The 12076-nt window shown below is 36.1% G+C and overlaps 1 protein-coding gene across 6 annotated transcripts in view; it reads right to left on the minus strand.

Moving 5' to 3' along the window:
- Positions 1-252: 252 nt before the first annotated feature.
- Positions 253-12076, minus strand: part of LOC135216435 (CARD- and ANK-domain containing inflammasome adapter protein-like) — a 43123-nt gene continuing 31299 nt past the window's right edge. For 4 of the 6 annotated variants that reach the window (XM_064251801.1, XM_064251800.1, XM_064251803.1 and 1 more), the window contains exons 8-14: positions 11807-11917; positions 11536-11634; positions 10852-10950; positions 6696-6794; positions 6515-6571; positions 4950-5012; positions 253-2701 (exon numbers count right to left, since the gene is read on the minus strand). In XM_064251801.1, coding sequence (XP_064107871.1) covers positions 2676-2701; positions 4950-5012; positions 6515-6571; positions 6696-6794; positions 10852-10950; positions 11536-11634; positions 11807-11917 — 554 coding nt within the window. In that variant the 3' untranslated portion in view covers positions 253-2675. The remainder of the gene's footprint in view (positions 2702-4949; positions 5013-6514; positions 6572-6695; positions 6795-10851; positions 10951-11535; positions 11635-11806; positions 11918-12076) is intronic. The other 2 variants (XM_064251805.1, XM_064251802.1) reach the window with 1 other exon arrangement.

Consider the following 12076-nt stretch of genomic DNA (forward strand, 5'->3'; position numbering starts at 1 on the left):
ATGATATATATTTTATATATATGTTAATAGATATATATATATATAATATCTATATATATATATACAGACATATATATAATCATTTTCTTTTTATTATACAGAGATTATTTACAATGGATAAATGTGATAGAGCTTTAAAAATACAAATGTCTCTACCGTAGATCCATCGTTAGCTATGTATCTACTTTTGATGCATAAACAAACTCAGTGAAGCTGGAACAACTTTATACAGGGGAAATTCAAACGCTGAAGTATCATCTTTATTAATATTGATATTCATCTAACCTATGTGACACCTTTTTCTTTCACAGAAAACTGAAAGTGGCAGTCGTTCCTTTACTACAAATACAAGACAAAGTACAGTTTGACGAATTATAAAAATACTATAATTTCCACAGGAATAGATTTACATCTCTAAGTAATATAGCATTTCACCTTAAAATACAGTACTTTAAATTAGGTACATCTCACTTTGAACAGATACATTAACCCTCTGGCAATGAAATGATAATTGAAAAAACTGCACCGGGCTGTGAGCTGATATGCAAACTTTGTGCCAACTGGTATAGACAGTGGGAGGAGTTAGCACCTGCTGCTAGTTGCACAAGGAGCTGCTTACTTACATCCAAGCTAGGCCGCTTAAAAAGACAGTCCCTGGATGGGAATACTTACTGAAAAATTAGGCATCACCAATGTCTTAGTATTGATCCCAGATTATATGTAACCTCCTTGTTTGATGGTTAAAATAGCAGTGTTATATCTGTTTGCTGAGGTAAGCATTCAAGTCAGAAAAACAGGGCCTTTTACACTCTACGATTTTCAACAACAAAAAACAATTGTTTATGTAAATTAAAATTTTCATTTTGTGAAGTTAGCATTTGGCTTGTAAACAACTGATTTTTAAAAGAAAACACCTTTCATCAAAAGTGCGTAACTATGCAGTTTAATACATTGTGGTGAACATAACGACCATTAACATCTTAGTGTTATAAACAAACTATAATTGATAAATAACATAAAGTGAACTAATTCACTCTATTTCTTGCATTGGGTATTAGTTGTTTCAAAACAGACATCTGCCATAAGCAATTGTAATAACCACAAAAAATAACAACCAAAAGCAGACTTTTGTATTTTAGTACAAGTGCGCCTCTTCAAAGCAATATTGAATTAGGATTGACGAAATGAAAGTCATGGTTGTGTACATGTAGTAGGTACATATCCGGCCAGTTTCATTAGAATCGGGTGCCAACAATGTAATGATATTAAAAAAATAAAATTGTAAAATGAGCCCAAAAATAATAATTTTATTGTGTTGCTCCTAGTCAGTGGCTTTATGAGCTAATGGCATAAAAATTTTCGTACTATAAGTACCAACCCTTTTTGTAAATCTGAGGGGAAAACACTGGCCTAGGTCGAATACATATGTTTTGCCGAGTGTTCAAAATTAATTTTAAAAATCCCATTTCTTTCTTAAATCACCCACCCTTGTCCCCAAATTCAGCTTAGGACCCCCGAAATTTTAGAAAAAAAAGTACACCATACTCTTTTCCAGTTAAAAAAGAAGAAAGCATTCAGTTTTCAGACTAGTTTCAAGATAAGCGAAATTATTTAAGCAAAATTCGATTTTTAGGAAATTTTTTCTGCAGATTTACCTTATGTTTTGAACTTCAATGAACAAAATGGTAAGCATTATAGGTGAGATATGCATATAGGTAACAGTAAGTCGTTCATTCTACGTGAAAAAATCTTTTATTTTGATTGAAAAAAGTAATATATTTTGTCTATGTATGTTATTTATGACCAGTGCTAAGGTACCTCACCCCTGAGGCATTCTTGAAAACTACATCAATAGCATGGATGCTATGTTTGGATATCTGTTGCCTTTCAATAATGCTTTCTCTCTCTCTCTCTCTCTCTCTCATTAACAGAGCAATAACTTTTTTGCTCATTCTTGGAACTTTCGAAACAGAAAACTCATGCACTTTCGACATCTGAAAGTGGACGTATGTCATTGAATGGCGTGACTGTTAAAAATTGATGTCTAACTATTCACCCGTTTCCTTTCTTTTGTATTCTTCTTCTTTTATTGTAAAGCTCTCTCTCTCTCTCTCTCACTGATCTTATTTCTTTTTTATTTCAAAGCTACTTTTTTTCTCTCTCTCTGCATCAGGAGTTACAAAATTAAGCCATATCAGTGTGCAACACCCAAGTGAGACTCCCTTTAGCTGCTCCAAACTTAGGAAATGAGCAGAAAGGGAAAGGGTGAGTGAAGTGAAGTGAACAAAACAAAAGGGAAAATTCTGTCCATGAACTAGACACCTGAAACAAACCAAAACAAGTGGCACAGTATTGCCAAAGTTGTGTCATTCTCAGGTGCACTTCATAAGACAAACAGTCTTGGCATGAGCTTACATATCAGTTCTTCAGGTTCTTGGGATTTCAACTCAAACCAGCCCAGGCGACCTTTTCTTTGCACATTGCCTCTCAGGCTCCACCATCTTTAGGTCCCATGCTTTAGGGGTTAAGTAAAATTTTACTCTGAATAAACTTGGCACCTGCAACAGTTCCTGCATTTATTCAACTAAGCACTTGAATAGCTACTTTTGTGCTTCTCTCTCTCTCTCTCTCTCTCTCTCTTTGGTGTGTCTACCACTGCATCATATTTTGCAAGTTTAGCTGCAAGCCTTGTTGGTGTATCCTGAAAAAAATCAGTAAAAAATTTTAGCCTTTCAAATAGATTTATCACACTATTTGTCTCAGTCGTAATTTGTTACGTAGGTAAATGTTTGGTGACATAATACCCTTAATGGGATTTTTCTGGACAACAAATATTGCAGAGTATGCCTATTACTATATATATATATATATATATATATATATATATATATATATATATGTGTGTGTGTGTGTGTGTGTGTGTGTGTGTGTGTGTGTCATATATGTTAACCGAAGGGGAATTTTTTGTCGAAAATAATTTTTTGTCGAAAATAAATTGGTCAGCTCCTGGGAGCGAACCATAGAACCAAGAATTCAGGACGTATGGTGAAGCGTCCTAAGCCACAGAGCTACCACAAGAGGATATAAGTGAATGCCGCCTCTCACCTACAAATCCCTGTCACGCTTAGGTATTTATAAATGATGTTTTTATTCTACGTCACAGTGTACCTGATGTTCCAAAGATGCATACGCCAGTTTGCCATTCATGCATTCCAATGCATTTTGTAAAGACCTCAATAAACTTATCCCTAAAAATTAACATTGTTCCTACAAACCCTTTAACTATAGGTCCCTTGTTCAACTGTAAAGACCGTTTACATCCGCTGATGATCTCTGGTTTGTGATCGAGGAATTTATATCGGATCCACACTACGGTTACTCAAGGTCCGGATGGACAGCCACAATGCTGTCAGTTACGGAAGAGGCAACAAACTTTCATTTCCTGATTTCTCTAACTACCGAGTCTTTATTCATTAAGCATCTTGTTCTCCCTTTAAACATGCAGTCTGTCTCCATTCCTCTCCATCTCGTTTGAGTGCCCCCACCCCCGGCCCCCCGCCCAACATCTACGTCATTCCCCGTTTCCTTCCAAGTCTTCTTCTAACATACCTCATGGTTGGTCCTCTTTACGAGTTTACCGTTTATGTAGTATATAAAACTTAAAATGTATATTTCTTAACCTTTGCTTTTTATAATTTACCTTGCGTGTTTTTTTTACGATGTAATTTGAACTAAATTTTAAATTGTATATAATTTTAACCTTCACTTCCTTGAAATTTACTATGTATGTATTTTTATTGTTTCACAGTTTTATCTTGTGTTCTTGAATAGCTTGAAAATGAAGCCTGGAGCTTTGAAACGTCGCAGTAAAGTATTTATACGTGAACGTTTTGTGTTGTTTGTACTTCCCCGCCTTTTGTCTTTATGATGTTGTGACCAACTACCACCTTGACATTTATACCTATACATACATCATACATACATTCATACATACACACACATGTATATATATATATATATATATATATATATATATATATATACATATATATATATATATATATATATATATATATATATATATATATATATATATATATATATATAGATATATATATATATCTATATATATAATATATATATATATCTATATATATGGATATATATATGAAACTGAAATGACATAATTTTGTTTCGTAGGTTGAAAACTCAGTTTACATGTTAATTTTTTCAAGTTGCATCCGAGCTCCGGGCCGTTATAAAGACAATTTATTTGTAACCATGTCTTGTACCATTCAGACCACCCGCGGAGGAAAGAAACTCGTATATGACTTAAATGACATTTACGAAAGGCACAAAACAAACTCTTATTTGTTAAAATTTAATTGGAAGTATGAAGTGAAGAGTTGCAAAGAACGCCTGTTAGTTAGTACGCATGCTTTGCAACTCTTCACTTCACATTTCCGATAAATTTTTTGCTCCATCAGCGTTTGTTTTCCTTCTTCCGTAAATGTAATTTAAACCATATACGAGTTTCTTTCCTCCGTGGGTGCTCTAAATGGTACGAGACATGGATACAATAAAAATGTCCTTATAACGGCCGGGAGATCTGATGCAACTGCTAAATATTACTTATATACTTGAAAAAAATAATATGTAAACTAAGCCTTCAACTTACATAACAATCAATTATGTCATTTATATTTCCTAAATAAAGTACTAGTCCTTTACCGGGAGTCAGAATCCCAGGAGAAATTACTCCGGCCAAAATACCAGAAGTCTACATACCGACCACCATCATATATATATATATATTATATGTATATATATATATATATATATATAGATATATATATATATATATATATATGTGTGTGTGTGTGTGTGTGTGTGTGTATGTATGTATTGTGTGCGTGCCATAAATTATGACTACATGTTAACCGTCTTACCTTTTAACATGGGAATGAACGTCTCGAAGCCCAGTATCATGGTGTGTGTCCTTCTAGTTTTTTCTGCAAAAAATTACCGAATGGGAATCATGATAACACTGAAAGAATTTTTTTTTTCTTACAATTCCGGGAGATTGTTCAAGGTACTGCGTACTGCTTTGTCTTCTCTGGTCTGTTTTATAAGAGTGTTTAAAAAATGTTTCATAACAATGATTTGGCTTATTAAATGCTAATAAGCTGCAGGATGAAGAGGCACTACTTGATGACAGAATTAAGAGCAATTATTATATTCCTACCGTGATTTTGTGAATGGATAAACGTAGCTCATAATATGTGACTGGAAGAACAATAAAAGTTGGAATACTGAGAGGAAAAAAAAAGCGGAAGGCGCGACTCACAAACAAGAAGAAAAAAATAATCAAGATGAATAAAATACATTTTGGGAGCTGCAATCACAGCGACATATCTGAATGTTCACGCGCTGATAGTCCAGTGAATTTTCTAATACTACTTCCTGGCGATTTTGTTCTCGAGATTGAGGATTCGCTCAACTTTCAGATCTACATTTCCCTTGGAATGCCGCCTTCATCATTACTCCACAATTCATGAGACCATTTCAAAGCCTTTAAGACAGGATTTGAATAGTGAAGGCAAAAAATAAAACCCATGACTACATGCAACGAAGATAGATAAATGATTGATCCTTAACACAAGCTGAGAAGTTAGAACATTAGTACTATTTTTAATTGTGGAATGAACTATGTGATTTAGGCACAAAGCCAAGCACTGGGACCTACAGGGTCATTCAACGCCATCTTTAAACGTTTTAGATTACTATATAACTATGAAATAGAGAAGATATGGAGATATCTCGCAGGGTAGTCACGTTATTCGACTGATGTTCAGACATTTGGTCATAATATCCACTGCTTCTCTGAACATTACCCCGTCCTGATGAGAATGGTACAAAGATACTTGATATGAAAGAAGCTACCTGAAGAACTAGTTTCTTATCAACTGCGTCTCATTCAGTTAGAATTTTATTCCAGGCAAAAAACATATCTTGAATGAAAAAGGAACCAGAGACACCCTAGCAAATCCAAGAAATTCCTACTATCATCACAAGATATTCACAGGAGTAGAGTAGAGTACAGATTTCAATTCTGAGGACTATATCACTAACGTACTTTTGTAATATAAAATATTTATCTCAAATCAAACAACATAGCTCCTTTCAATATCATAAAATCACAGCATATACGACAAGCATATTATATTTAGCATGGTTTAAAAAAAAAATTCTTTCTCTCAACTAACCTACCTCAGTCATTGTTGTGTCAATTCAGTTTTTTTTTTTTTTTTCTCAGAAATTCATTTTTAATGTTAGTTGGTGCTACCTTTGAGGCTTGGATTCTGACTTTACTTTCATTTAGAGTCATTTTAACTAACAGATATGACAAGAACTAATAATGGTACATCTATGTTTTATAACCTAACAGTTTCGTTTTTTCATAACTTTTCCAAAAGACGTTGAATAATTCACTTTCAAAAATGATTCCACTTACTTGTTTTCATCATCAATCTCTCCTTCTCAGACACCGCTAAATCCAGGGCAGTTTTACCTATTGAAGAAAGTTTTATTTTGAAAAGAAACACAAGTTCGTGTGTCTTTTAATCGAAAAAGTAATATCATCAATATTAAGAATAATTTTCTCGGCTAAAACGAAGTCAATCGGACGTCCTTACCTCTAATATCTCTGATCCCGTCGTCAGGGCAAGACTTCAAGAGTTCTTTAAGAGTCAAGGTTTTTGCTCCCTTGGCGCAAAAGTGCAGAGGCGTTCGTCCTGAAAATAAAAAAGAATGAGAGTAAAAGAATCACTCGACTTCTGTGGGAACTCAGTTTCGATTGTTTCTGTTCCAAAGAACAGATCATGTATTTTCATGCGACACAGACATTACATAAGGCAATCGCATATCATTGTAGTACTTGCCGCATATGACTTCAAACGTTGTTTGTCGATATGACTAGACTTAAAAAAAATAAAAAAATAAAGTAGTCATTCTGGTGGCTTCATGAGTAACAGGGTTTTGGCCCCGTAGAGATGAGTGCCGTAAGTGCACCTCATGCGGTGCACTGTAGGCCGTTACTTAAGGTTCTTTGCAGCGTTCCCTCGGCCCCTAGCTGCAACCTCTTTCGTTCCTTCTAATGTACCTCCGTTCATATTCTGATTCTTCCATCTTACTTTCCTTAACCGTCTCCTAACACTAGATTCATAGTGCAACTGTGAAGTTTTCCTCCTGTTACACCTTTCAATCCTTTTCCCGTTTCAGCGCTGAATGACCTCACAGGTCCCAGCGCTTGATATATATATATATATATAATATATATATATATATATTAAATATATATATAGATATATATATATATATCCACTCCCCTACATATCAAAGTTACTGTTCACACTCAAATTGAATCACCATCCGCCTCGACAATGGCTCCGAAGACCTGAGACTAAATATTGTCTCATAGTTTCCGAAATCTCAGGAAAAAGTCTAACCAATTCGGTTCTTAACTTCACTCGTCAGCCCAAAATGAGTCTTCAGCAAAAATATCAAAGAAGATCAACACCAACTCAAAGTTCCATAACAAAAAATAAATATTTGTCCTTTAAATATTATTACAACCTTGAAAACCACAAAACCACCAAACTTATTTGGAGCAAATTACCAACTCCATAGGTGCCTACCTTCCGAGTTTCTGCAAAATCAGGGAAGAGAGAGAAGGAAACTTAAAATAATAATAATGATAATAATAATAATAATGTTCCAGTACAGTTGTAACTAAGAGACGTGAAATGAAACATAACCCTTCTTTTAACTGAAAGGTATTTTCATGATCCCAAATCATGAAATTCAAAGCGTCCTGCCTCGTTTATGGCCACATATAACCAGGAAAAACAAATCGTGCTCCGTTTCTTGCGTGATTGACAAGATTCCTACGGTGTATTTTTATTTTTTATTTTTTTTAGCTAGCTGAGTAAAAATGAAAGAAGTACGAATCGAACAAACGAAGCGGCTTCTCACATCAACAACAAGAAGTACAACAATACCTACATTAATATCTATATTAACTGTAGTGACAGATAATCTTATCTTCGTTTCAGTTCTACATATTCATATTAACTATTATACGCCATTATCCCTTTCGTGTTAGTTGTCCTCGTTTCTGTACTGCGTCTAAGGGCGTCCAGCCATTGCTGCTGTGGCTGTAGTAGCTACCCTCTCTCAGGCTCAGACAAAATTTGTTGACTAGGAAAGGAAAGGGGGGCTAATACAACCCAAGAACCTATCTAGACGGTAGTGGGGGGATGGAAGGCAGGTTAGCTGATGTACTTCTAAAGTTTTGGAATTTTTCCTTTTTACCAGCAATAGGGCCAGAGTTATTCGAACATTCTCAACTTCCTTACCCTTGGCCCCTCCAAAAGCATATAGCCGCCTCCTCATCTCCTTCCTCCACCAGCCTCTTTCATCATTTGCACGCACTTGCACTTCGCCCATATTTCCACATCTCTTCTCACAGTCATATACGGATCTGCTCCTCCAACTTCTACACTGACATCATCCTTCTGTTTTTTTTTTTTTTTTTTTTTTTTTTTTTTTTTTTTTTTTTCATTAATCTTCTCTGTATTTTATTCAGTACATATCAGAATGGAATGTGTGATTTAGGAATATAGCCAAGCACTGGGGCCTATTGGGTCATTCGGCGCTATGATGAGAATGAATGAAAATGGAAAGTGTATAAATAATGGGTTTAAATAGACATTCTAAAGGTCAATGTTAAAAAAGGTAAAATCTAGGAGATCTAATTGCTAATGGAACTAAAGTTGCCATAAATAAGATAAAAAAAACATGTCTACATAAAATTATAAGATATTTTCTTAAAAATCACAAGCCTCTAAAATCCTCAAAACAGGGCCAACATCAATGTTGTCTCCTAAAAGTTCAGTCATGGTTTTACCATCCTAGTGGTATATCCGCCTCTTATTAGCATACCTGGTGCAGTGAACCAGAATGTGCTCAGCTGTCAAAGGGCCATCAATCGCAGTGAACACACTGGAGCGCCACTGCAATCAAGAACAGAGCTGTGCGTCAGTCGGCAGCGACCAATCCTCAGCCTTGTTAGAATAACTTCAGACCTCCTGTCGCTTTGATAGGATGATTGCCAAAATCCTATTTGAGGCCTAATAGTTTTTAACTTCTTATTATTAGCAAGAAGGGGAGATGACCACCAGAGGCACTATTCTAATCTTATTTAGTCTGACTAATGCTCTCTCAACGTATGCGGAGTACAATCTATAAATAAATTATTTCCGAATCCCAGCTTCATATTGGCTTGTCTTGTACCGTAGCCTATACCCTAAATCCAAAAGTGTTATTCAACTCTATATTACGTGACGTGTCTCTCGTTCTTTGTTCAATATCCTCCTAACGGGCTAAGCAGTATTTTATATATATGTAGCAAGCTAACAGTTTCGTGTCCTTGAAGTTTTCATCATCTCAACAGCCATCAGCCACATCATGGGAAATCCCACCGGCCATTCCTCCTCAACACTGGTTTAAATACTACCAACCTTCGTAGCTTACGTACTATATCTCGTCCACTACTTCGCCTCGGTTTTATTAAATTCCCTATCATTCTTAACATTTTCTAATAAACTTGATAAGTCAAGTTATTGATCTATATTTAAACGTTTGGTTTCGGTACACAGGCAAATCAGATAGTAGCATTTTGTCGGAAATGACACCGTGGTAAACATTCTAATACAAGGCGAAATGAAAGCAGTTCTCTACCACCTTCCTTATTCGTGCGACGTCTGGCTCTTCCCCGGCTGAAGACTGTGCTCAAAGCTGGCTCAAAGGAACCCATCCATTTCGCCTCTGCCGAAGAGATCAAGGCCTCAAGGAAGAGGTCTTTGCCGAATGCTTCCGTGGGTGGCAGACGCGAATGCAGAGGTGCATTAACTCTGGGGGCGGTGGGGTCGGGGGCGTGGGGGGGATTGCTTTGAAGGGGACAGTAGATTTTTTGTAACGAAACTATTTTGAGATAAGTCTCGTTTCTTTATTGCCACACCTCGTAAAACCGGAAAGGCAAGGTGCAGAGGAGGAGATGAGATGACCTATTTGGGTACCTGGAAAGCGTGATTGACAAGCTAGCGGCATGTGCTAAAAACTGTTGAGATTGCTAAGGTAAGCTTGAAAGCATCCGCAAAAAGGGGAAGGGCAGAAAAAGGTATGAAGCGAGACACAAAATTAGGGGAAGTAATATTAGAAGATGTTCCTGGGAGTCTTAGTGTGTTGTGGTGGCCAATGTGAATGTTATTACTGACTTCCAAACGTCTTGATAAATAAGTAAGAGTACTTATTGTTAAAACATGATTTTCAGTATACAGAGGCAGGTGATATTACAAAATGTGTTAGAGCATAGTAAACATAAGAACAACCTGAAGAATGTACTGTACGAGAAGCTGGTCTTTTTTATATGAATGCAACAGAGAATACTGTACAGATTTACTCCGGTGAAGCATAAACTGGAAAAAAAGTAAAAATACCGCACCTACAAGAGGATGGAAGAAAAAATGTACCAAGACGGGGTGGTATGTTAGAAATCTGTGCAGATTAGCAACCTGAAACTCTTTTGGATTTGCTAAAAAGAAACGAGCAAAATAATGTTGAAGCCAGTCTTAGATATATAAACAGCTACTAATCTACTGATAAAATTCCTATGACAATAATGCTAACTGATTTCGCGCTGCACCCGAGTTCTTCTTATTTTAGTCTCATACTTATCATTAACCACAGTCAAAAGGTCCAAGTGTAAAATCCTACTTTCCCTTGACTCACCCTCAAAGTTCTGGGCATCAACTACTGCCCCTTTCTCGATCAGTATCTGAAGAATATCTGTATACCCGTAATAGGCTGCTCGATGAAGTGCACCAGTTTCTGAAACAAGAAAAAGAAATGTAACAAAATCACCGAAAGAGAAGAACACAGGAGCGAATGACTTGTGCTGAAAACAAAATGTTAATTTCCTCTTGAAACTGCGACTATACAAATATAAACATAACCGTGAATGAGTCAATTGATTAAATATAGTCAAACTCTACGTTTGTCAGAAATTCTTCTAATCTTTATCCAATCATTGCATGGATCAGAAAATGAAATGAATATCTACACACTCTAAGCATGAACAAAACCCCCTTCTTTCGGAACCGAAAAAAATAACTGCAACGTTCTTCCTGAGAAACTGATTTGAAAAAACTTTGGTTAAGCCAAGTCTCAACATAAAATGTTATAAGTATTTTTTGAGAATTATGTTATATCATACTCTTTGATGCTTCTTCTACTAGTGGTAAAGATATAAGAAGGATTGGCTGGCAAAACGTAAAACTACATACATTGTATCCAATAAATTCTTATTAATGCAAACCCAACGTTATTTAACATTATAATCATAAGAATAAGTGCAGGAGGTAATAAGATCAAAGTGAGACAAAGTAAACGGATGATAAATATTCTTTGTCTTACTTAGTTTATCGGCGACGTTAGGATCGGCGGAAGCATCCAGCAACCTAGCTACGGTGGGTCCCCGATTCCAGGCTGTTGCAGTTATCAGCGCAGTTTCTCCTGTACAGAGAGAGAGAGAGAGAGAGAGAGAGAGAGAGAGAGAGAGAGAGAGAGAGAGAGAGAGAATACTATAAACTCACTGGATATCTGTGGTATCTATCACAAGTGATAAGACAGAATTTTCAAAATCTGAAAACACTAGGAATGAAATTGAAATAGTCTAAAACCTAACCTAAGGTCATACCGTATAAAGTTCGGTAGGTGACGTCTGCCTTTGCTTCCAGGAGGAGATTGACCATATCCAAATGACCCCACTTGGCGGCAAAGTACAGCGGGAAAAAACCTGTGGAGAACAGGATTCCGTGTCAGTGCTGTCATTCAGATTACGCGAACCCCCACTGAGTCTGTATTAAGGCTCGTTTTCACAATTACCCTGCACCAAACAAACTGCTAGATAAGGAACATTTTGGTTGCAGTTACCGATAGGTGAGAGAGACGTCAG

Source organism: Macrobrachium nipponense, chromosome 6 (genome assembly GCF_015104395.2).
Source record: "Macrobrachium nipponense isolate FS-2020 chromosome 6, ASM1510439v2, whole genome shotgun sequence".
NCBI lineage: Eukaryota > Metazoa > Arthropoda > Malacostraca > Decapoda > Palaemonidae > Macrobrachium > Macrobrachium nipponense.